General features: G+C 42.6%; 1 protein-coding gene across 7 annotated transcripts; it reads right to left on the bottom strand.

Moving 5' to 3' along the window:
- Positions 1 to 1,957: 1,957 nt before the first annotated feature.
- LOC132391971 (phospholipid phosphatase 5-like) lies at positions 1,958 to 25,187 on the bottom strand. 7 transcript variants are annotated; one of them, XM_059965831.1, is made up of 9 exons: positions 25,080 to 25,187; positions 19,632 to 19,792; positions 17,278 to 17,388; positions 16,692 to 16,800; positions 15,237 to 15,327; positions 13,016 to 13,079; positions 11,335 to 11,459; positions 6,068 to 6,238; positions 1,958 to 4,897 (listed from the first exon to the last, which is right to left on the bottom strand). In XM_059965831.1, exons 3-9 carry the CDS (start codon positions 17,346 to 17,348, stop codon positions 4,731 to 4,733), a joined length of 798 nt encoding a protein of 265 aa, XP_059821814.1. In that variant the 5' UTR covers positions 17,349 to 17,388; positions 19,632 to 19,792; positions 25,080 to 25,187; the 3' UTR covers positions 1,958 to 4,730. The 7 variants fall into 7 exon arrangements, with proteins under 7 accessions (XP_059821814.1, XP_059821833.1, XP_059821827.1 ...); XM_059965850.1 differs by having other exon boundaries at positions 19,615 to 19,792; XM_059965844.1 differs by having other exon boundaries at positions 25,124 to 25,186.
- Positions 25,188 to 26,525: the final 1,338 nt, after the last annotated feature.

A 26,525-nucleotide genomic window follows, 5' to 3' on the forward strand; every position in this document is an offset into this window, starting at 1 on the left:
AGGGAAACCAGGTGCAGCCTCACCAGTACCCTATACAGTTGTAGCATAACCTCCCTGCTCTTAAATTCAATCCCTCTAGCAATGAAGGCCAACATTCTATTTGCCTTCTTGAATAAGACTGCTGCACCTGCAAATCAACCTTTTGTGATTCATGCACAAACACTCCCAAGTCCTTCTGCACAGCAGCATGCTGCAGTTTTTTACCATTTAAATAATCTGCCCTTTTATTTTTCCTTCCGAAACAGATGACCTCGCATTACTTACATTGTACTCTGCCAGACTCTTGTCCACTCAATTAACCTATCTATATCTCTCTACAGACTCCACATATCTAATAGATAATTTACTTTTCCACTCAATTATCATCAGCAAACTTAAATACACTACTCTCTGTCCCCTGTTGGGATGAAAGGGCATACAGGAGCAAGGTATACCAGTTAGTTGAGTGGTGTCATAGCAACAACCTTGCACAATGTCAGCAAGACCAAAGAGCTGATTGTGGACTTCAGGAAGGGCAAGAGGACAGCGCACAAACCAATCTTCATAGGGTGATCAGAAGTAGAGAGCGAGCAATTTCAGGTTCCTGTGTGTTAATATCTCTTAAGGACTTAACCTGGACACAACATATTGATGCAGCTATAAAGAAGGTATGACAGTGGCTATATTTCATTAGTTTTGAGAATTGGTTTCTCAAATAGAACCTTTGAAAACTTCTACAGATGTACAATGGCGAGCATTCTGACTGGCTGCATCACCATCTATTATTGTGTGTGGGGGGGGGGGGGGGGGGGGGAAGAGCTCCTGCACAAAATTGAAATAAGTTGTAGAAACTTGTAAAATTAATCAGCTCTATCATGGCAACCAGCTTCTATGGTATCTAAGACATCTTCAAGGAGTAGTGCCTTTGGAAGGTGGCATTCATCATTAAGGATCCCTACCACCCAGGCCATGCCCTCTTCACACCGTTACCTTTGGGAAGGAGGTACAGAAGCCTGAAGGCACAGCTTCAGCGATTCACAAACCCCCTCTGCCATCTGATTTCTAAATGGGCATTGAACCCATGAGCACTTCCTCACTACTCTTTTTCATTTCTCTTATTTTGCACTACTTACTTTAACTAATTAACAGACATACAAGACTTGGGGAAAATCATTGATGTTCCTTCATTGCCACCAGGCCTAAACCTGATACTGAGGACAATTAGGAATGAACAACACACGTTGGTCTTCTGATGATTCCAAAATTGAATTTAAAGTCTACAATGAGAATTTAAAGCCTTCTTAAGATCTGCTTAGATTTGAGTAAAACCTAAACATTAGAATCTTATTTTTCTAAAATGTGCAAGAATTGACAGCACAGGGGTGAAAGCAGGGGGTGATGTCTGGGAAGAACAGTTGTGAAGGGTCCCCTTGGCCATTGGCAGGAAAAGCAGTAAGATCAAAATCTGGAATTTCTGTTGGCCCTGCTGCACACTGGTGAGGTAGGGAGAAGACTAGGAGAGTTAGAGTGAGAGAGGTTTCTATTGTAAGGGGAATAGACAGGCAATTCTGTTGCCATAAATTCTAATGGTGTGTTGTTTCTCATTACATCTCTGAGCAGCACATTCTGAAAGGGAAGATGACAGCCAATGGTCAGAGGTCACATCAGTACTAATGACATGGATACAAATAGGAAATGAGATGTTGCACCATAAATTTAGGCTGTTAGACCATAAGATAAAGGAGGAGATTTAGGCCATTCAGCCCATCAATTCTGCTCTGCACTCAATCTGATGAAGATCTCATCTGGAAATGCCGACTGCCCATTTCCTTCCACAGATTTTGCCTGACTCACTAAGGTTGCCCGGGTATTTTGTGTGTCAATATGCTAAGATTGTGCTTTTCAAAATGCCTTGTTGCTAGAGGATTAGTTTTGTCTCAACTTCAATTTCAGCTGTACAGGAAAAACACATTCAACATCTAAGATATAGTTTATTAATGCCCAAGCAAGAAATATACCTTTTTTTAAATAATGGTCTTAGTTTTATTAGACACAGTTATCCACAAGTTTAAGATTAAAACTTTAGTCTCTCTTGCATTCACAGTTCAGTCAGTGAATTGATACATTTGCAAAGACTGCAGCTGATTCTGCACTTTCTGCATTCAGCTGAATCTCACATTCCAGAGCCATGGAACAGAAATCTCCCAAAGTGCACACACTGCCCTGTGATTTCTTTCCCTCAAACTGGACTCTGACTTTAGCCTGTTACAGTGCCTATTCAAAACACTGGTCAAAAGCAAAAAGTTTATGTACAGTTACCTGCATTCTGACACTTGCCCAAATAGGTCCTGCACAAGGCACTATAGAACCACAAGTGGAGACAGCACAAGGTACAAGGTCATTACTTTTCCTGAATTTGGATGGTGTTTCTATTCAGGTGGATTCTGGTGAACAGGAATGAAGTAAGAGTCAGCCCAAAAGGCTAGGAAAAACAACTGAAAGTTACAGTGATTTTATCAGCTGTGGTTAAGATTTGACCGTGTTATATTACTAAAGATGAAGTTTGTACAAAAGTGTGCCCTCTGAGCATTTAAAGTTTAGTTAGAAGTGCAAAGCAAATGATGATATTTGTACATTTAATTGCACTGAAAATTCTCTGCAGTTGCAAATGAGGTGAGGAGCCTCACCTTGGGTCTTGCTGGTGCATTTGCTTGCACCCACCATAATTATTGAAAATGTGATCTGAGAAAACATTTTCCAAACATCATCCTTCAGCATATTGGACTGCTACACCAACACAGTCAAAGGCTTCAGTGGTTTGTTAAACCTGCCCAATCCTCACCAGCTCTGTGGAAGAGCAATCAAGCTGGTCCCTTTCCCCTACCTGCTCCCCATAGTCGCTGCAAATTCTTGCCTTTCAGAATCTTTCCAGATCTTTGAATGCCACAATTAAAACTGCCTCCTGCACTGCATATGGCAGTGATTTCCAGACCCAAACACTAAGGATAAGGAGAATTTTTCCTCATCTCTTTAGCCAGTCATCTTCATTCCGTGACTCCTCCATCACCGGGAGGGTGGCAGGAGGTTTCTTTGATCAATGGCTATCGCCTGCCAATAGCCATCTGTAAGTGGAATGTTAATATTCTGGCGAAGATTACATTTAAAAGCATTTCTCCTCTCCGCACCTTTACTGCCCCACTTCCAGACCTTTATACCAAAAGGATTCAAAGAAACAATACACAAATTTCTGCATTAAAAAGTTGAAACAACATAAATACAGTATAATAGTCACAGGTTTACCAGCACATTTGCTCTGCAATGCAAAGCTGTATATGGAAGTACAATTTGCAAGGTTTTGCCCACATGGGAGGGAAAAATACAAATCGAATAAAGCAGAGTGATAAGCAGCCTCAAGAACAATATCCAAATTCCCACAGGGAACAGATTGATTTTTGGTCCCTGCAAACCCACGATCCTCATAATGAGCATTGATACATGTGTCAGTCTGGTCCCCTTTGATGACAAATTAACTGGTGTGATGCAAGGTAAACTAGTTCAATTTGTGTCTCCAAGGTCAATAGTAGCTCTGCTATCCCCTCAATATCTGCTGCAAATTAAATTTGTGTAAACAAAATGCAGGAAATCTTTTCAAATCTTGTAACATGTCTGTGGACAGATGGATGCAATTCCAAAGACTAGGAAATATTGGCTGACAAGTTTAAATGCAATTATCAATAAAGTCTAGAATTAGTCAAACTGGACACAGGTCACTTAAGCTGAGATTTGATATTAAATCGCACCAGATACAAATAACCCTTCTCCGAGCTCAGTTTTATGCGCTTCAATCGCACTTTAAAGTAAGCGAACTATTTAGCAGCAAAAAAGATTCAACATGCCAAAAAAAAAAATGAAGTTATATCAAGGGCAAGAGACATTGGTAACTCTATACCAATCCAAGAGGATGGATGCAGCCTGTCGGAGTTACTGGCAGTGGCCTGCTTGTCGAAGTGACAGAACAATTGGAATAGAATGTCACTGCAACAGCACAAATGTGACTCTGCTGCACGATGCTCATGCACAGGCAGCTCTGCTGTTCTAAGCTTTTATGATACCAAACCTGGAAATTCAGCTTTGTCCCAAAACTGTAGAAGACTGCATACTTCCCCTTTTGACAAAAATAAAGAAATCGCCTGACAGGCAAGCACATTCCATAATGTAAATTGTGACATGCCTCGCATATTCAACAGTTTTACTGTGAAATTTTATATCAACCATTCAATGAGTTTGAATGGAGCAGACTGACGCAACCATTTGTTCCCAGTGATTAATCACATCAAACAAGTCAGTTCATTAAGAAATTATACCATAAACGTCAGCACCTTTGGAAGGGGAGCTGCCTAAGATTTTGAAATGCATTTACTTGTTACAACCATGTTGAACTATTGCCTTCACACCATCTAGATTTTATTGGTGTATTTTTGGTTAAAAATAAAAAGGTTTATTTAAAAAAAAGTTAATAAAATCAACCATTTTAACTTCATGAAACAATAAAATTTGCAATGCTCTCGTCTCTTGCTGGTCCATTTAATTCCCCTGTTTTGCACTTCTTGTCGGGGCTGTGTATGCATCTGCACTATTACGGTGTTGCAAAAGATCCCATCATGAATATGTGCAAATATTGCCTAAAGTAAATGGAAAGCAAGTGTACATGGCAAGGAATAAGTTGGAGTGGCCCGACTGCCGGCAGCTCACTATACATCCAGCTTGAAACCAGGGTTTGCAAGCTTGCGCTCTTGTGTGGCCGAGAGATTGGTCTTTGAGTAAGGTTTGTGGCATTCAGGGTCTGACAGACATGGATAGTGCTGACGGTAGCAGGTGTAGGCTAGAGTCAATCCGATCAGGGAACCACACAGTACATCTGCAAGACAGAGAAGCACATTGATCATGGAGAACAAGAGGTTTCCCTGCATATAAATCTACTTTATCCAAAAGAGGCTACTCCCAGAGTCTTGGAGGAACACGTCGCAGATGTATTGCTCCATGTATGTCCCTTCAGCCCAATGAGTCTATGCTGACCACAGTGTCCACCCAGACCCCGTCCCAAATTCCTGACTTCAGACCGTATCCCAATCCCACCCCCTTCACAAACCTATCCAAGTGCTTCTTAAATTATATTATTATACCTGCTTCCAGCACTTCCTCTGGCATCTCATTCCTTATACTTATCACCCTTTGAGTGAAAAAGCAGCCCCTCAGGCCTCTTTCAAGCTTCCCCCCGTCTCATCCTAAATCTATGCCCGTAGTTTCAAACTCCCCTGCCCTGGGGAAGATTCTGCTCCAGATGGCCATGGCAGTCAGAAAACAGATGCACCACAAGCAGTTTGCCTAGTCAATGCTCAGTCTCACTGATGTAGGGGAAGCCACAAGGAGAGCTCCAAATGCAGCAGATGTTACTAGGATCATAGGTCAGCTGTCAGTTACAACCATGAGGAAAAATGGAGGCAGTCAGATTTTGGAAGGTATTGGGTATTAAGCATTTGATGGGATAACCTCCAACTGCAGAAGAGTCAAAAATCAGGGACGTGCACAAGGCCAGAACTGGAACACTGAGCAGAGTTCTCAACGACAGGTAAAGGACCTGATTCTGATATGGGTCTCTATTGTGGACTGAGTGTGGGAAGGGAGCAGGCAGAGGGGAATTATGATTGGGAAAAGGGGAAAAGAGCAGGAAACACCTGAGAGACATTCTGTAACGATCAATAAACCAAAAGTTTGGAATCAAATTACCTTGCCTGATATCACAGGGCTGGGTTAGTCAGCAACCATTCCAACTCCACCCATGCCATTCCTTCTCTGCTACCTGTCCCACATCCCTACCAGGGCGCTTCACCCTCACCGTTCCCAACATCCTTTGCTTCCACCTGGTTTACAAACTCGTTCAGTGTTCCACAATGACAAATACAGTACTATGCAAAAGTCTAGGCACCCTCAGACTCTGCCAGGAACCCTGTTCTATGTGCACTAGTCATTATTTGGGAAGTAATTATTTGGTGGGTATAGTTGGTAAGATGCTGGGCCTGTTTCTCACCTTGCCAGTGGTGCTTGTAGTCGCAGACACGTGATAGCGCAACAACGGCTGCAACATAGAGTGGCATTAGCATCACACACAGCCTCCAGCCTTTTCCTCGTCCCCCTGAGGCAAAGCAGTGGAGTTTTCCTCCCAAGTAGAAGGCAGTGAAACCAAGACCAGCAAAAGCAACTGCAAGTATAATTAAAGAACAAGATTCAGAAGCAATTCTGCCCCACTTCACAAGCACAGAATGTAATGTCCACAGGAGGATGAATCATTATTCATGTGACCCTCTATAATGGGTCAACAACACAGGACTGTCAAATGTCAGAAAACAAATCTGGGATTAGGTCAGTAACAAGAGAAGCTAACACATTGTACCAAAGTCAAAATTATTCAAATTATGACCCCATTAATACACTTTCATTCAAATTTTTCTTCTTGCAGATTTAAGAAGGCTTTAGGTTTCTCAGAAACTCATTGAATATTGAAATTCAAAAAATATTTCTTCTCTTAGAAGACATCATTATTCATTTATTCATAATGTCTACTGAGGCCCCATGTGCCACCTAGGTACCAAGAGTTCAGACGACGATGATAATGTCTACTGATGATACTTAGGACCAAATACATAGCAACGTGGGAAATCTATTGAGGTTAAATATGAAATGATAGCTCATTTTCTGTCTGAGACTGCACACACTGATAGTCCACATAAAAGCCTCCAACTCCTGACAACACAGAGAGCAAATGAATGAATGAAAGGTGCTAACTCCAAGGAAGCAAATTCCAAGACAGGTGAGTAGCTTCAGCTTTAACAAAGCAATCTTCCCATCAATACTGAAATAAACGGAATTAGGCTGAAATTATGACAGTTTGGCATTTAGTGGGTACACAGCAGCCTCAAGGGAGCAGCAGAGGACTACAGTTAGTTCCCTCAGTTCAGAAATTGTCCTTGTACAAAGCAAACAATCGAGAGGTACTTCTATTCCTATGGAAATTCCTGCTTGTGTACACAAAGGAAGAGCAGACTTTTAATTTTTAATCCTGTACTGCAACTCAAATAGATTATGATGATTTAGAGTCACAGCTGTCCAGCACAGAAAGAGTCCACCACTTCCATGATAACCATTTTGTCTATCTTCACTAATTCCATTTACCTGCGTGAAGACAATTTACATTGCATATTTAAGTCTGTTTAAATGCCTCTTCATTGTATCAAATTCCAGCATCTCCATTAGCGACATGTTTCAAACAATAACAACCACCCACTCTTTGCATTAGAAAACCTCTCCCTTCATAGAGAACTCCAACACAGAAACCGGTTCTTCAGCCCATCCAGTCTGTAATAAACTGTTATTCTGCCTAGTCCTATCTAGTCCATGATGAAATATTATTCTGACTAGTCCCATTGACTTGCACCCGGACCACTGCCCTCCATACCTCTCCCATCCATGTACTTATCCAAACTTCTCTTAAATGTTGCAATCAAACCCATATCCACCACTTTCACTGGCAGCTCATTCTACACTTGCATCACCCTCTGAGTGAAGAAGTCCCCTTAAATAGTTCACCATTCATCCTTGCTGCTACCATGCTCTATCTTTTCCCATGACGCCTACGTCTAGTCAAGGGGTTCCCAACCCAGGATCCACAGACCCCTACGTTAATATTATAACCATATAACAATTACAGCACGGGAACAGGCCATCTCGGCCCTTCTAGTCCGTGCCGAGCGCTTACTCTCACCTAGTCCTACTGGCCCGCACTCAGCCCTTGACCCTTCATTCCTTTCCTGTCCATATACCTATCCATGTTTTTTTTAAATGACAAAATCGAACCTGCCTCTACCACTTCTACTGGAAACTCGTTCCACACAGCTACCACTCTGAGTAAAGTTACCCCTAAACTTTTGCCCCTTAACTCTCAACTCATGTCCTCTTGTTTGTATCTCCCCTACTCTCAATGAAAAAAGCCTATCCACGTCAACTCTATCTATCCCCCTCATAATTTTAAATACCTCTACCTTACCCCCCTCAACCTTATACGCTCCAAAGAATAAAGACCTAACTTGTTCAACCTTTCTTTGTAAATTAATGGTAGGGGTCCATACCATAAAAAGGTTGGGAACCTCCCGTCTAATCCAATTTACTAACAAATCCTGAAGGCCAAGTGACTGAACCTTCTTGACCAATCTCTCATGTGAAACCTTGTCAAATGCCTGGCTGAAATCCACGTAGACAACATCCATTGCCTTGCGTTCATCAACTTCCCTGGTAACTTCCTCGAAACGAACTACAACGTACAAAGCCAAATTGACTATCCCTAATCAGTCCCTGCCTATCCAAATACTTATATATCCACTCCCTTAGAATACTTTCCAATAATTACCCACTATTGCCATCTGAGCGAATGGCCAATAATTTCCTGGCCTATTCTTAGAGCCTTTCTTAAACAACAGAACGACATTTGCTAGCCTCCTATCCAACAGCACCTCACCCATGGCTAGGGACATTTTAAATACCTCTGCTAGAGCCCCTGCTCCTTCTGCACTAGCCTCCCACCTACTATCACAACTTTATGTTTCTTGCAACCATCTGCAATCTCTCTACAAATTTGCTCCTCTCAATCCTGCTGACTATTAGGTGTAGTTTAAAAACTGTCCCATTAAGGTGGTCATCCCTTTCTTATTCCTCAATTCCACCCACAAACCTCAGTAGATTAGCTCTCCAGTTGCCAGGACATTTTCCCTGACTAGTAAAGCAAACCTTCCCCCCCTTTAATCCTTCCTGATCTATCATATCCAATTTCCTGAAAACTCCTTTCTCTCGTCTTAGAACTATAATGTACCTGATACGAAAAAGATTTTAACAATGTATCCTATCTATTGGGTGGCAGGTTGGAGATACATCGCTACCAAAGGAGGTCCAAGGTGCTCCTTCCCTCCACAAGCCTGCAGGTCACCCTTCCGCAAGGTGTAGCACCTGCTTAGCACCCTCCCCACCCCACCATCCCGAGTCAGGTGGTAGATGGTCATATGATGAACTGGTGCATATCACAAGTCCTGGTTATGCCACCACTGATGCCAGGCAGATAATCTCTGAGGAGTATTGATAGAGGTTGGGGTCACCCGTCTTGTAAAATCACTGCCCAGAAGAAACCGCTGGCAAACCACTGCTGTAGAAATATAACCATATAACAATTACAGCATGGAAACAGGCCATCTCGGCCCTTCTAGTCCATGCCGAACACTTACTCTCACCTAGTCCCACTGGCCCGCACTCAGCCCATAACCCTCCATTCCTTTCCTGTCCATATACCTATCCAATTTTACTTTAAATGACAATACTGAACCTGCCTATACCACTTCTACTGGAAGCTCGTTCCACACAGCTCTCTGAGTAAAGAAATTCCCCCCTCGTGTTACCCTTAAACTTTTGCCCCCTAACTCTCAACTCATGTCCTCTTGTTTGAATCTCCCCTACTATCAATGGAAAAAGCCTATCCACGTCAACTCTATCTATCCCCCTCATAATTTTAAATACCTCTATCAAGTCCCCCCTCCACCTTCTACGCTCCAAAGACCTATTTGCCAAGAACAGTCATAGTCATGGAAAGACATTGACTCCCCACGGCATGTAATGAAGGAACAAACCCTTTCTATGCCTCTCATTATCTATCAGTTCATTAGACAACCTCCTTATTTGCTCCAAGGAAAACAAGATCAGCCTACACAATCTCACCCTTTGATGAAAATCTGTGCAACAACCTGATGAATCCCCAATGCACTTTCTGCAGTGCAACCACATCCTTCATAGTGTGGTGACCAGAAATGAACACAACACTCCACAAGTGTTGCCTAAAGATTGTTTTGTAAAGTCCCAACTTTTATATTCTCTTCCTCTATGTATGAAGCCAAGAATGCTGAATACTTTCTTCACCACCTTGTCCACATGTTGCCACTTCCAGCGAACTATGGTCTTGACTACCTATGCCTTTATACATCAAAATTTGCTGGTGCCTACCATTTATTGTACATCTGCTACGCTTAGCTGAGTTTCCATAATGATTCACCCCACACTGTCAGGATTAAATTCCTTCTGTCGGCGCTCCGCTCAACAGTAAACTTACAGCCTTGCTCACCATCCACAACAACAGCACTGAGTTATCCACGAACTTACTAATCATATTTCCTGCATTCACATCCATTAATAACATCCACCACAAATAGCAAAGGCCCCAGCACTAATCCCCGAGTACATCACTAGCCACAGACTTCCACCACTGCCCTCCATCCGTTTTCACCAGGCCAGTTTTTGGGTCCAATTAGCAAGTTTGCCTTAACCTTCAGTAGCAGCCTACCAAAGTTCAAAGTACATATTATTATAAGTTTGCATATTTCATACCATCTTGAGATTCATCTCCTCACTGGCAGCCATAAAACAAAAAACCCCAACAGAACCCATGCAGGATTTTAGTAAGGCATTTGACAAACTCCATAAAAACAACATCCACTACCCTGCCTTCAGTCTCTTTTGTTACCTTCTTAGAGAAAAAACTCAATCAAACTAGTGAATCAGGTATTCCCCATCAAGCCCCACACAGAACCATTCTATCTTTAATAACAGGAGTCACCTTACCCCACCCCCAACCACCATCCTACATTGAGCCACAATTCCCTCTCTAGATGTATACAAAGCCCATCCCTAACAATTTTCTCCAACTTATCTCCCTACCATTGATGTGAAGCACAGCAACATGCCTTAACCCTTCTGCCCTTCTTAAATAAAGAAGCAACATCAGCTTTTCTCCACTCTTCTGGTACCTGGCAAAAATCTCCATCAAGCCCCAGTAATCTTGTCCCTTTCTTTCCCCATTCCATTTCAAGATAGATTCATCTGCACGTGGGGATTTATCCATCCTTACACAGTCCAAAGCACCTAACACCTCCACCTTCTTAATAATGACACTCTCTGAATTATCAACATATTCCTCCTCGAGCTCACTACCCTCCATATCCCTCTCTTTGGGGAATTGTGCAACAACTTATTTCCTGGTGTTTCAGTGACTGGAAAGTGACATCTAATACAATCAACATCATGAAATGCAGGAAAATTAAGCACTGTTGCAGCAAGAACATTATGGCAAATATTTAGCAATGTCAAATGGTCTTATTTGAGCTTGAGCCCAAATGATGTTAAACACTGACCTACCACTGAAGAATGGCAAGTCCTATGTAGCCATTTCTACAGGGGAACATGAATAGTACATGGTGACATACTTACATGAAGAATGGCCACTAGGGAAACTCTTCCTTCCCTCCAGTATCGCAGCAGGGTCGCCTGTGCACTGCATGTCCTCTGTCACCACTCCGTCCGGAAAACAACGATAGAAGTAATCTGGCCGAGGCCTGCAAGCAGTGAGCTCCGGTCAATATAGCACCATTATCTGGTCTGCCATTCCTCTCACAGTACATTAGAGTCACATATGGATATGGATGCCAGAAAGTAGTGAAAGGCACAAAATAAATCCAACAGAACATTCAGAAGAAGCTTCCTCGTCCACAGACCAATGAGAACATAAACTTGCTACCATCTGGCATAATCGAGATCAACAGCATAGAGATACTCTTCCCTGTTACTACTGAACTTCTGAACCAACCAAGGGCCCAGGGTGAAGAATGGACTAAAGGGTGGGAGGTCAGGAGGGGAACAGTGGGAAGATAGTGTGGCTGATCAGCAGATGGAGGGGTAGGAGAGGGGAAAAGATACATGCTGATTGGGGCCAGATGGAGGTGGGGAGGGGAACCAGTGGGAGTTCTAAATCAATCACCTATTTCACATCCCCTTCCCAGTGGCCCTGTCACATTCTTGGACTTTTAATTCTACCTTTCAGTTTATTCTGTTACCGTAACTTCAGATTTTCTTTTTACCTTTCTTCATGAACATATTCATAAATATACAGGCTGTGCCAAAACAAAGGGAAGGCCAGCTAACAGCAGTACGTTCCACTGACTCTATCAGTATGTGAAACTTCAGAATCATTAAGGGGGAGAGGCTTGAGAAAATCATCAGGGATCTAACAAAGGGCTAGAGTGAGGCACATCTGTGAGTCCAAACTTACCCTTCAAAAATAATGTCACACAAGATTAAATATAGTTTATTTACAAGAGGGACTGTAGATATCTGCATACACTTCCAAAAAAATACCGATTATCTACCACAAGTTTCTCTGCAAGTTGAAAGCAGTAGTGTCTGTGATGTTGTTAAAAAGTAGGAACTGACTGGAAGAAAGGAGGCAAAAAGTAATGACATACAGGTTTGAGTCAGCAAGACTAGCAATGGTGTCCTTCAGAAATTCATTTTGGGACTTTGATAAATAATAAATTATTTGGAAAATAATGAACTATTTGGCAAATAATTAAATCTTATTCTGGGAATCATTTGCCACTGGGTAAAAGTCAGAGCCAGCTACAGCACCTTTCAATGGAGGCCAACAGAGGTAAAAATGATTTGCTGTAGCTTCATTCCAGCAGAACGTTAAGGTCTGTTGCTTTCCACATACTTGAGCCACTCTGAAAGTTTCAAAATGACAAAGTGAATTCAAAGCTGTCAAAACACGAGGATAGATCTACTGCCTAGGTGCCAGCCCTTCTAACAAGCTGCAACACAGCTTTCCACAAAGGTTATTAGATCACCATTGAGATGAATTAATTCAGTCATCGCATCTTCTGCTATGCTGCCTGTACTCCTCAAGGAGTCTAATTAGACCACAAATTTTCTAGAATTTCCAAGTTCTCCAGCAGAACAGCCACATCGAAATTAAAGGGAAGAAGGTATCAACAGAACAGCAAGTATTTTTAATTTGATGTCTGTCCAGAATTAATCTTTGGAAGCTGAATCTTCTTTAAACTTAAATATTTTTGTTATTAGTTAATAGATTCCCAGTGATCTGATCATGCCTTACCTTCCAATCACCAGTTTAACAGTGTTTGTGATCACTCCATTCAAAACCAGACTCAGAGATGCCGCTGCAAGTGAAATTCAGTGATTACTTTTGATATGTAATGTTACAACAAACAAAAATCTTTGCATGGAATAGTTTACAAGATATGACAGATTCAAAAAACTACAAGCTTTTTCCACCCTGATACGGGAGCACAGAGAAGGGAAAATATTGAAGCTGCCTTGACTCTTAACAACATCTCCAACCAACTGACCCAAACTTAAGGCCAATTGTCTTCATAACACAAAGTGAGACAACTACTCTCCAAATCTACAGTCAGTCTCAACTGTAATATTTCAAGATCAAGAGCAAATCTATTGTATCCAATAGTTACAGACCAGTGAGTCTTACTTCAGTGGTGGACAAGTTGTTAGAGAGATCCTAAGAGGCAGGATTTATGAGCATTTGGAGAGACATAATCTCATTAGGGATGGCTTTGTCAAGGGCAAATCTTGCCTTACAAGACTGATTGAATTCTTTGAGGATGTAACAAAACACATTGATGAAGGTAGAGCAGTGGATGCAGTGTATATGGATTTCAGTAAGGCATTTGTTAAGGTTGCCCATGCAAGGCTCATTCAGAAAGTAATGAAGCATGGGATCCAAGGAGATCTTGCTTTGTGGATCCAGAATTGGCTCAACCACAGAAAGCAAAGAGTGGTTGTAGATGGTTCATATTCTGCATGGAGGACGGTGACCAGTGGTGTTCTGCAGGGATCTGTTCTGGGAATCCTTAATCTTTGTGATTTTTATAAATGACCTGGATAAAGAAGTAGAATGGTGGATTAATAAGCATGCTGATGACACAAAAATGTTGGGATGCTGTGGATAGTCCTAAGGGTTGTCAGAGGTTACAGCGGGACATCAATAGCAGGCAGAACCAGGCTGAGAAGTGGCAGATAGAGTTCAACCCAGATAAGTGGTTCATTTTGGTAGGTCAAATTTGAAGGCAGAATATAATATTAATAAGATTCTTGGCAGAGTGGAGGATCAGTGAGATCTTAGGGTCCGTGTCCATAGGACACTCAAAGCTGCTGCACAGGTGTTGTTAAGAAGGCATATGTTGGGATGGCCTTCATCAACTGTGGGCTTGAGACAAAGTTAAAGCTATATAACTCCTTGGTTAGACCCCACTTGAAATACTGTGTTCAGTTCTGGTCATCTTATTACAGGAAGGATGTGGATACTATAGAGAGAGTGCAGAGATTTACAAGGATGTTGCCTGGATTGGAGAGCATGCCTCATGAGAATAGGTTGAGTGAACTTGGTCTTTTCTCCTTGGAGCGACGGAGGATGAGAGGTGACCTGATAGAGGTGTATAAGATGATGAGACACATTGATTATGTGGATAACCAGAGGTTTCTTCCCCAGGGCTGAATGGTTAACATGAAGGGGCATAGTTTTAAGGTGCTTGGAAGTAGGTACAAGGGAGATGTCAGAGATAGGTTTTTCACACAGAGGGTGGCGGGTGCGTGGAATGCTCTACCAATTATGATGGAGGAGGCAGATACAATAGGGTCTTTTAAGAGACTCTTAGATAGGTACATGGAGCTTAGAAAAATAGAGGGCTATTCAGTAGGGAAATTCTAGGTAGTTTCTAGAGTAGGTTACATGGTTGGCACAACATTGTGGAGCAAAGGGCCAGTAATGTGCTGTGGATTTCTAGGTTCAATGTTCCAAACGTCAGTTTATAATTCAGCAGATCAACAAAATCATTCAAGGTACACGAGCCGACTGGACCACTTGAACATTACAAATACACTGAGAAGTAATAGATGATTAAAAATGTGTGAAAAGGGCATTTTTATCTTTAACCATGGTACTATCTGACCTGGAAGCACACTAGCCAAATGTAATGTTGCTGTAAAAAGTCCTGCCAAAATCAGGCAGAGGAAGGTCACATTACCTAAACTATTCTGATGGTGACTCAAACTGACAAAGAGGCATCTTCCAAATATTAATAAAACAGAAAACAACCATCCATATATTTATTATTTATACAAATCTGTCTGACTCATTCTCCCTAAATAACCACAATGATACTTCAAAAACAAGATGACTTGTATTTTGGATGCTCTGATGAGGTTAATTTGAGAGGCAGTTCACATCAAAGTTTTCAAAAAGATTATTCTTTGACCCAGTGCTGACAATGTGCAAGACTGAAGCAAATGGTATTCCTCACCCAAAAAGCCTTCCTTCACATCGCCACCTTCTGTTCTATTCAGCACCTTCATCAGAAGTATTGCCATCAATGGTGTCAAGAAGGAAATGGCCTGTGCAGGGATGAATGATAAATGCTGTCAAGTCATTTTATAAAATAGACAAATATGAAGTGAAAACTACATATGAAAATGATTTTAATGTGACCAATAGACAAGGCTGACCTAACTTGCAATTTGTGGAAACTGCAGATTCTGCAACATTAAAGTTTGCTGTCATTGATCATTCAATACCAAGTGCTACCCACACCCCTGTGATCCAGATGCTCATCTGGCTGAGAGAAGGAAACACAGAGCAGTGGGTGCAGCCAAGCTAGTGTCTGCTCAACAGCAGGGAAGATGGTGGGCATGACAAATTGGCTGCAGACATTCCAGACAGTCAGCCTGCCTTGCCAGTGAGAGGCAGGTGGCAGGTCAGTACAACATGCTCCATATTTTGCTGTGTCCACCATCCTTATACCAGTCTAGGTGGTGTGGGAGGAAACAGTGCAATCTCAACTAGGCTACCAATGCCAAATGCCACCACATTCACCCTCTGATTACCCTGCTGAAGAATGATATTTGACAGTTGGAGCAAGGACAGCTGCTGGTTCTCAACTGCAATCCCAAGCTAATAAAATGGGATTTAAATATCTAAAAAAAAAGTTTAAATATTGCAAGCTACACCCATCCTCCAGAAATGAATATTGTATACTGCTTAATGTTTCCTCTTCCCTCTTCTTCTATTCTTCACCCTGGCCTCTTACCTCCTTCCCTCACCTGCCTATCACTTCCCCCATCATGCCCCTCTCCTCTCCTGTCAGATTCCTTCTTCTCCAGTCCTTTACCTTTCCTATCCACCTGGTTTCACCTACCACACTCTAACTAGTCCTCGTACCCTCCTCCCCCCCACCTTTTCACAGTGGTGTCATCCTCCTTCCTTTCCAGTACTGAAGAAGGGTCTTGGCTCGAAATGTTGTGTATTCATTTTCATAGATGCTGCCTGATCTGCTGAGTTCCTCAAGCACTCTGCACGTGTTGATAATGCCTATTGACTTTTGCAAATTACTGCTATTAAGAAAAAGTACTACTCTTCCACATTTTTGCTTAATTTTTTTTTTTTGAGGATCATCCTGCACTCCAAGCAGGATATATCAGTAAGGTTTTCAATGACAGCTAACAGGCTAAGCTACTGTCCGTGCAGAAATGTATAGACCAGAATAACAGATTCATCCCAGACTCTGTTGAAATACCTAGTGTGAGCCAAGACAAGGTTTGGAAGTATTAGAAGTAGCCTCAACTAGAAAAACCATCCAGACTGGCATAGCCTATACTAATCTAGGTTGTTTAGCTAGATGTCCAATAACTGCTCTGTGCCATTAACTACCAAAGGCCTTTATCAGTAGACTGCACAAAGAATTCTGTAACATTCTACATACAAACATGTGCCAAGTAGGAACCGTGTCCCTCTCACTCCGAGGGTGTTTGTACAGCCACATCTCCTCTGGATGAATAATTCGGTGGAATGGAGTCATTGTCTCAGAAATCCTACAGAATAAAAGAAGCATGTCAGATGAAGACTGAAGAAACTTTCATCCAATGTTGACAAGCATCATATTTATTCAATATGTCATTTACACAAAGAGCTTGGTAACTAAGAAACACTAGTTAAAACCCATACACTCAAGGAGAAGAAACTGGTACTGGGGAATGCCATAGCCAATGTCAATAAACAATCACTTTCAGGTTAGGTATTGGATCAATTCATGAAAGAAAATCTTCCCTCTGCATTTTCCAACAATGGCCCCTAGCTTCAAGATAACACAAAGTTTAGTCCTGGCCATGCCACTGAAATTCCTCTTCACTACTTCCTCCCTTCCCCTACTGATCTGCCAACTTTCAGGATATCCCTAGTAATCATTTTGGAATGACCCACCACAAATTATTTCACTGGGCAATAAGCAACTGCACTCAGAGGTAACACCAGGTAAAAGGACTCAAAATAAGTCTACTTCATTCACTCACAGGAATATCCCAAACAGGAACAATCTTAGTGCAAGTTCACAGACCAGACTCGCTACCCCACTCTTCCGCATGTTGTCCTGAGTGTTATCGGTCCGCTACTTCAGTGACAATCTGTTTGGAAAGAATAGACACTATTATTCGTTTGCAATAATTTAGTAGTTTCAATTATGGGGACTCTTGTGATTTTATTCCCACTTACCCCTCCCCCATGTCATCTCATCTGCACCTTGTACCGATCAATGTCAAGAAAACAATTCTTCTACCTATTAGCCTGATAAACCAAACCCAGGTTTGAATTAATTTTCTTTTATGCTAATTTAAAATAATAGTGACAGGAACTCATGCTGTACAAGTGTGCAAAAGTGATTCAGTGCATCAACCAGTTTGTGACTTTGACATTTACCTGCAAGTGGACAACTACCACAGTGGAAACATATTACAAATGGAGTCATAAGACACAGTAATGGGTGCTTTGAACCACCTTGTCCAGGCCAAGCAACGGTCTTATTCATTCTCATCTCATAACCATGTCCGTTGCTTTCCCTGTCTTGCTATTTTAAATGCTTGTCTAGGTGCTTCTTAAATGCTGTGAGAGCACCTCCTTCCACCATTTAACACAGCATGTACTTGATTAAGACCACTGCCTGAATGAAAAAGATTCCCTTTCAAATCCCTTGCCTTGCACTTAAAGCCCTCTTGTTTTAGATGCCCCCTACCACAAGGGAAAAGATTCTTAGCAGCTACCATTTCTGTTTATCATCCCTCAGTGCCCTCTGCTCCAGGGAAAACAAACATTGCCTATCCTGTCTCTCCTTGTCCAACACCCAGTAACACAAACACAAGAAAATCTGCAGATACTGAAAATCCAAAGCAACACACACAAAATGCTGGAGGAACTCAGCAGGCCAGGCAGCATCTATGGAAATGAGTAAACAGTCAACATTTTAGGCCAAGACCCTTAGACTCTCCTGATGAAGGGTTGCGGCCCGAAACATCGACTGCTTACTCTTTTCCATAGATGCTGCCTGGCCTGCTGAGTTCCTCCAGCATTTTGTGTGTGTTGGTTAAAAATCCCAGTAAGTTTCCTGTGGCCCCTCTCTGGAGCAATCTCATTCTTCTGATTGTGTGGCGACCAAAACTGCGCATAATACGCCAGGTGTGGGCAAACCAATATGTTATACATGATTTATCTATTCTTGTATTCAATGCCACAACTGAAGGAGGCACGAATCCCACATGCCCTCCTCTACCACCCTACCTTTATGTGCTGCCATTGTCAGGATACAAGAGCCATAAGACATAAGAGCAGAATTGTGTCAGTTTTGGCCCATCAAATCTGCTCTGCCATTTCATCATAGCTGATCCATTTCCCTCTGAACCCCATTCTCCTGCCTTCTCCCTGTAAACCTTTAACGCCCTTACTAATCAAGAACCTATCAAGCCCTGCTTTAAATATGCTCAATGACCTGGCCTCCACAGCTGTCAGTGGCAACAAACTCCACAGATTCTCCACCTTCTGGCTAAGTAGTTAAAAGAGGTACCCAGACTGTACCTGGAGGTCCACACTCACTAGGGCCCTACCATTTACTGTGTATGGTCTGATGCAGCAAATCATATGCACAGGAACACAAAAAGCTGCAGGAAAACCTGCACTCTGCCCAACACATCATGGACACGCCCCTCTTCACCATCAATAATGTCTGCATAAAATCCTGCCTCAAGAAAGCAGCATCCATCATTGAAGATCCCCACCATCTGGGCCATACCATCTTCTCGCAGCTATAGTCAAGCAGAGGGTACAGATGCCTGAAGTCCTAGCAAAGAACAGTTACTCTTCTTTTGCTATGCGGTTCTTGAACCAACCAGCACAACCCTAGTCCACTAAATTTTGATCACTTTGCACTAAGATGGACTTGTTTTTATTCCAATTGTGATTTTTATCCTTGTAAAAATTGTTTTACGTTTTTCTTGTGAATGTTGCTTATATGATACTTGGTACATATAATGCTGCCGGAAGCATGTTTTACCATTGCACCTGTGCATACACGTATTTGTGCATAAGACAATAAACTCAACTTTGACTCTCAATTGAACTTCCAGGGTTCATAGTTCAGAAATAGTTTCTTGGAAAATGAGGACAGGAAATTCCTGCAATTTGATTCCATCACTCTGCAAGTAAAGATCAGTCACTTAACTTCTATCAGAAAGGCAATATTGTTTATTTGGCTGTGCAAGGTATGAACACAAATACATAAGCTGTAGAAGGAAAAGTATATGACATTCCCTGGTCACCAGTCATTAAAATAAATGCTGGTTTTTCACCACAATGCCACTTACCTGTGCTAACCACTTACCCTCTGTGAGGGGAGTAATGCAGTGAGTCAAGCTGCTGTCTCACGGCTCCAGCAAGCTGGGTTCAATCCTGATCGGTACGGCTGTCTGTGTGGAGTTTGCATGATCTCCTTGTGACCATGTCCACTGTAAACTGCCCTAGTATATGGGCATGTGGTAGAATCTGGGGAGGAAATTAATGGGAATGTGGGAAGAACAGGCTACAAGAAAAAAGAACTGGGGAAATTTAACTACCGAGTGCTAACAATGGACTGAATGATTTTTTCTACATTGTAGGAAATATGGAAATGTCCATTAATATCTAAAATTCAGTCTCCATAGTGAATATAATTAGCAAATTTAGTCTCTGCAGTTCTCTGAATAGAGAATCCTGGGGATCTGCTATCCTCTGAGTGAAGAAATTCCACTTCCATATTCAACGACAAACCCTTTGTTATAAGACGATGACCACTGGTTTTAGATAACCCAGCCAGGAAAAATATCACCCCCAAATCTACCCTGTCCACCCTCAACCCTGTAGCAATTCTCTGCATTTCAATGAGATCATCTCTCATTCACCCAGACTCTAGAGAATATAGGTGTAGACTGCTCAATCTTGCACCATTCAATGTAACCCCATCCCAGGAATCAATCTGATGAACCTTGAAACATGTGCACCATAGCAAGTACATCCTTCCTTGGGTCGGAAGGCTCATTTAAAATAAAAATCTGCCTTTCCATTATCTCCTCCTCAAAGTAGATAACCTCATGGTTTTCAAAGTAATATGCCATCTGCCATATCCTGAACCACTCAGTTCAAAGTAACTCTATTATTAAAGTATGTACATGTCATTATAAACTACCTTGATCTATATTTTATTACAGGCATTCACAGTAGAACAGAGAAACTCAATAAAAAGCTACAGAGTCTGACAACCAATGTACAAAAAGACAAACTGTCCAAATTAAAAAAGTAATAATGCTGAAATCAAGTTGTAGAGTCTTTGAAAGTGAGTCTATAGGTTGTGGAACCAGTTCAGAGTTAAGGTAAGTAAAGCTATCTGTGCAGATTCAGAAGTCTGATAGTTGAGGGGAAGTGGTGTGGGACCCAAGGCTCCTGTCGCACCCGCCTAATGATAGCAGCGAAGAAAGAATAGCTTCAATAGTGGGGGGTCCTTGATGATGGATATTGCATTCTTCTGGCTGTGCCCCATGCAGATGTACTCAGAGGTGTGGAGAACTTTGCCTGTGATGAACTGGGCTGTCTCCACCTACTCTTTGTAGGCTTTTCCATCCTTACCTACCTATATTCCCCTGAGGTCTCTGCATTCTCCTCACAGCCCATGTCACCACCCAGCCTGTAACATCACGCCTTGGAGATATTGATGTGGATAGTGAACAGCTGGAGACCTGACATCAGCTCTGCAGCACAACACACGACACAGCCTCCCAACCCAAAAGTCCTCCAGTATCTTGTCTTACCCCTATTCCTACTCTCATCTTTGCCCCCCGTCTTACCATGTCTGGACTACATGTCTCTTGAGTCACAACTTGGTCGAATCATGCTTGAGCCCTGTGGAATTCTGCAAGCAACCCAGTCAGTTCAGAGCCACTTCAGGCCGTCAGTAAAGGTGTTGCCCTAAAATCTGAGGTGATGAACTAATGGCATTTGCAAAAAATTTGTTGGCACACAGCATGCAGTGCCACCCCTCAATTCTTTAAACCGATATTTATTATCATCCATGTTATTTACTCTGTGAGCTACACCTAAGAGAGGAATGTCACTTCACCATGCTACATATGACAATAAATTAATCTGAATCTTTATCCTTTGTGTCTTTCAATGTCTAATTAAAGGTCTCAGCTCACATTTTACAATCCAGTTGTTTACTGTGATTGAGCTAAACTAGGTTCCTTAAGGTTGTTATAGTAGGGGGTGGCAATGGGGACAAGTTCCCATCACCTATTAAATGCTCCCAATGGTGTGTGTCTCAAATAGCCTCTGACAATCACGTCCAACTCCTGGAGTTCACACTTGGCTTAGCTACTAAGCCCAGCAGAACCATTCCTACTGACAGAAGGGGCAAAGGTGGGTTACTGGTGCCCTAAAACCAGTGGCTTCAGGTAAATGGAAGCTTGTCAGCCATGGTTGGCAGCTCGTCCAGAAAAAGGGAAACTCTTAACGTCCACTGCCTTGTGGTTACCCACTCATGGGGACGGCTTCAGGAGGAAACCCCCAAGGAAAGCTCTGGATTGGGAGTCCCTAAGGCAGTCCTATGTTGAGCTCAATGCCAACTAGCAACTCCTGCAACGCTCCTGGTACTAAACTGTATCGGTCTCTGCCATTCCTTTGGGCTTATCAGGTGCGTGGAGGGGGGAAACTTGCTACCTAGGCAGCAGCTTACTCTCCATGTCATATCTAGACAGCTAAGATGCAACACCGACGGTCGACCCTTACTGATGCAGGCTTCACTAACTTCCTAACTAGGGTAAAGAATTTCCTTCAGTAACCCTAACAACAATTCCTTTGTTGACCTTAAACCCCTCGATCAGATGAACCTTCAGTCTTCTATAGTCAATGGGCTACATGCTAGTCTTATCAAGAGTTTAACCTACAGTCTTAGCCAGGGGTTTAAATGTTCAATCCCAAGGTGAAAAAGAATCATGGAATGAAACCAGGTTTGAATGAAAATAGGTTGCCACCAGAATGTGTAGTGACACTTGTGGGCTGCCCCAGCACATCCTCAGGTGTGTTGCTTGTTACATACACCTTTCACAGTATGTTTCAGTGTATATGTTTTAAAAACAATTTGATTCTTAAATCTTAAAAGGTCATCACAACATTGTGGGCCATAGGAACTATACTATGCTGCACTGTTTGTTCCATGCTCTACGTTAACTATTAAGATTGTACTTTATTAAATAAAAGCTATCTTGTACAGAGCAATAAAGATCACAGAGAATATGTGGCAGGGACAGGCCAATGTTCCACAGACAGAAGATAACAGGACGAACTAGACCACATGTTAAAAGCATGCTTCAAGGGTAAATCTAACCAGTATCTAGCACAGAGAAAGACAAAGGACTGTGGGCGAGAACGCAGGTAGTAGGATTACATCACATCAGATGAAACAAGAATGGTATCAGTCAAACAGTCACTCCCTCATTTGATCATATACTGGCCTCTCCACCATGTTCCTGCTCGTTGCCTCAAATCCCTTCTGATTTAAACGTCTGACATTCTCCATCTTCAATAATGTCACCATAAGTCTACTGGGTTAAGAATTCCAAAGATTTGCAAATTTTATCTTAAGGCCTGTTTTGAAATAATGTTGCTGGTTTCTAAATAGCCCCTCAAAGGAATGTCCCCTCAGCATACATGTGCTAATCCCTCAGAGTCTTGTGTACATACAAGATCCTACAAGTCATACAAGATCCACCCAGCGGGGAGAAGGTTCAGGAGCTTGAAGACTCGTTCGGCCAGATTTGGGAACAGCTTCTTTCCCACTGTGATAAGACTGCTGAATGGATCCTGACCCGGATCTGGGCCGTACCTTCCAATACCCAGACCTGTCTCTCAGCTTTTTTTTTGCACTACCTTACTTTCTCTTTTCTATCAATGATTTATAATTTAAATTTTTATTATATTTACTATCGATTTGTACTCCAGGGAGTACAAAGCGCAGAATCAATTTTCACTGTGATGACTGTACACTCTAGTATCAATTGTTTGGTGACAATAAAGTAATAAAGATCACTTATTTTTCCAAACTATACCCACTCAACTTACCCCAACTTGCTTCATCCATCAACCCCTTCATTGCAGGAATCTACCTAACGAATCTCCTCAGCAAATATTTGTTGTTGTGGTTCTGTCATTAAGTCGAGTCGGACTCTTCATGAACTCATGGACCATAGGGTCCATAGGGTTTTCATGGCAAGAATGGGAAGTAAATTGCCAGGCCTTTCTTCTGCACAGATACTGCTGCTGCCCAGGTTGGGCCCTGGCTGAGTTTGAACTCAGGACCATCGGTCTGGAAGTCCAATGCTGATGCCACTACACTACCAGCAAATATATCACTCTTTTAATATGAAAGCCAACACTAAATACTAACACTAAAACCAACACTTTAATATGAAAGCCAGCACAGTATTAAAGTACAGACAGTACATTGGGTACAGGTCAAGCCACCAATCTGCAGGAAAGAGATCAATAAGATTGAACAAGTACAGAGAAAACCTACATGGCTGTTTCTGGACATGAGGACCTGAATTTATAGGCCAAGAATGAACAGGTTAGACGTGGGAGAATGAGGGGCGCGCAGGAGAATAAAGGGAGATTTGATGGAGCTACGCAAAAATTATGAAGGGTGTAGATAGTGTAAATGAAAATAGGTTTGTCCACTGAGGCAGGTGAGACTAGAACTAGAAGTCACAGGTTAAGGGTAAAACATGAAATATTTAAGAAGAGATTGAGAGGGAATTGCTTCACTCAGAGAGTGGTGCAAACATCAAACAAGCTGCCAGCAGAAACAGTGATTGCAGGTTCAATTTCAACATGAAAGATTAATCTGAATAAATACATGGATGGGAAGGGTCCAGAGGGCCAAGGTCCATCTGTGAGTCAATGGGACTAGGCAGAACAACAGTTCAGCATGTACTAGATGGGCCAAAGGTCCTCTTTCTGTACTGTAGTATTCCACAACTCGATGCCATTCATCACGTCCCCAAATTTTATACTCCAAATTCCTTGCAACAAAGGCTTCTATTACCAATTAACAACCAACCAATTCTCTGTTAAACTGGCTCAAAAAAACAGCTGGCCACAGGACAACATATCTTCCTTTCTGTAAGTCAGGTTCAGATTTGCTTATTGTCATATACACCACAATACAATGAAATCCTGTGCTGGTGGGAAGTTCTCAGAGTAAACATGGCAATAATAAATACACAGAGGGTGTTAGGTGCCTGGAATCACAGCCAAGGTTGGTAATGCTGGCAAATAGGTTGCAGGCATTTCAGAGGGATTAGTTTCGTTGGGCGTATAATTAGCTAGTTTAACTGGCCTGGCATATCATCGTGGGCTGAAAGGCCTGTTTTTGGGCTACGTTATAACATGTCCACAAACAACAAAATGCTGCAAAGATTGCAATACAGTCTTAAGTAGTGTACAAAAAGAAATGGTAACGTGACAAGAGGACCAACACAACCGGTCAATGGTGAGAGGGAGGTCCCGTACCACCTGCTACTGTGTCAACTACAGTCCTGCGCATTACCTGCATTTCCAGGAGAGGGTGAGGAATGCTGGAAAATAACTTGGTTGCATGTGAAGAAAATCAGTGGTGACTCCAAGCCCATCCTCGCCCGGCCCGGTGCGTCCTTTCCTCACCTGTCCTACCCATGCTTGCTCGCCATATCACCTCGCATTCGCCCTTACCGCCCCCGCCCCCGCACCCAGAACGAACTCGTACATTTTAACGTCCGTTTTCCTGTGCATTGCCATCGGAGCGCCCACCTTCGGTTCCAGGCTCCCGACCCTCGGCCGCACTCACCCCGCCGCCACCGCTGCCGCCACTCTCCATACACAAGCGCAGGTCAGGTCACCTGGAAACCAATGACGTGGCGGGCAAGAAGGAGGCTGAGGCGCCGTCTGTCACTGGTCCTCCCCAGACAGCGACCCCTCCCAGTCAAAGGGCGCAGCACGGCACCTTCAGAATTGACGTACAAAAAAGCTGGGTGAACTCAGCAGGTCGGGCAGCCTCCGTTGAAAGGAGCTGTCAACGACCTGCTGAGTTCATCCAGCTTGTTTGTACGTCTTGATTTGACCGCAGCATCTGCAGTGTGCTTTGTGTTTACCTTCAGAACTGAGACCGGGTTTTCCCAGACTCGTACAGGTGGGTCTCAATGGTGTGAGTCCCAACAACAGTACACCCGTGTTAAGACGTTGCTTAGTCTCTTTCATCAAGCTGCCAGTCACCTACTCTAAATGCTCCTCCTGTGAACTGGGGATAAGCAATTAGGGGATGTTTGACTGCATTAAAGACTGTTTATCACTGCAAGCAGATAAACCCATGTTCCCATTGATGTAGATAGAACAGTACAGCACAGGAATAGGCCATTCGGCCCACACTGTTATGCCGACTCAGCTAAAAGGTAAATCAACCCAAAAACTAATTCCTCCTACCTGCACGATGTCCATATCCCTCCATCTTCCTCATATCCATGTGCCTATCAAAACGTCCTTTAAAAGCCACTAGTATATTTGCCTCCACCACCACACCAGGCAGCACATTCCAGGCATCCACCACTCTCTGAGTAAAAAAAAACTTAACCTTAAATATCCCATTTGAAACTACCCATCTCATCTTCAATGCATGCCCTCTAGTATTTGGCATTTCCACCCTGGCAAAAAGATACCCCCCGTCAACTCCATCTACGCCTCTCACAGTCTTATAAGCCTCTATCAGATCTCCCCTCACCTTCCACCGCTCCAGAGAAAACAACCCAAGTTTGTCCAGCCTCTCCTGATAGGGCATCCCCTCTAAACCAGGCAGCACAACTGGGGAACCTCTCCTTTACATATAACCGATCAATTGAAGGTAGGAAGCAAAACGCTTGCCAAAGTACCCTGGACCCCATCCCCAGCACATGCCCTCTTTCTCATCATTACCATCAGGAAGGAGGTACAAAAGCCCAAAGGCACACACTCAGCGATTCAGGAACAGCTTCTTTCCCTCTGCCATCCGATTGCCAAATGGACATTGAACCCACGAACACTTCCTCACTTTATTATTTCCTGTTTTGGCACTACTATTTTAATTTAACTAGTTAATGCAGTATACATATATATAGTTACTGTAATTATTTTTCCCTATGTATATCGCATTCTACCGCTGCCGCTAAGTTAACAAATCTCA

Source organism: Hypanus sabinus, chromosome 1 (assembly GCF_030144855.1).
Source record: "Hypanus sabinus isolate sHypSab1 chromosome 1, sHypSab1.hap1, whole genome shotgun sequence".
Lineage (NCBI taxonomy): Eukaryota > Metazoa > Chordata > Chondrichthyes > Myliobatiformes > Dasyatidae > Hypanus > Hypanus sabinus.

What these genes read in the sequence shown, in the direction of transcription:
- LOC132391971 (XM_059965868.1), bottom strand. Translation starts at nt 17,348, where the DNA reads ATGCGGAAGAGTGGGGTAGCGAGTCTGGTCTGTGAACTTGCACTAAGA. An exon ending in GTTAAACTGGTGATTGGAAG is followed by an intron (nt 11,460 to 13,015) that starts GTAAGGCATGAT and finishes CACTGCTTGCAG; the next exon opens with GCCTCGGCCAGATTACTTCT. An exon ending in CTACAAGCACCACTGGCAAG is followed by an intron (nt 4,898 to 6,067) that starts GTGAGAAACAGG and finishes TCTGTCTTGCAG; the next exon opens with ATGTACTGTGTGGTTCCCTG.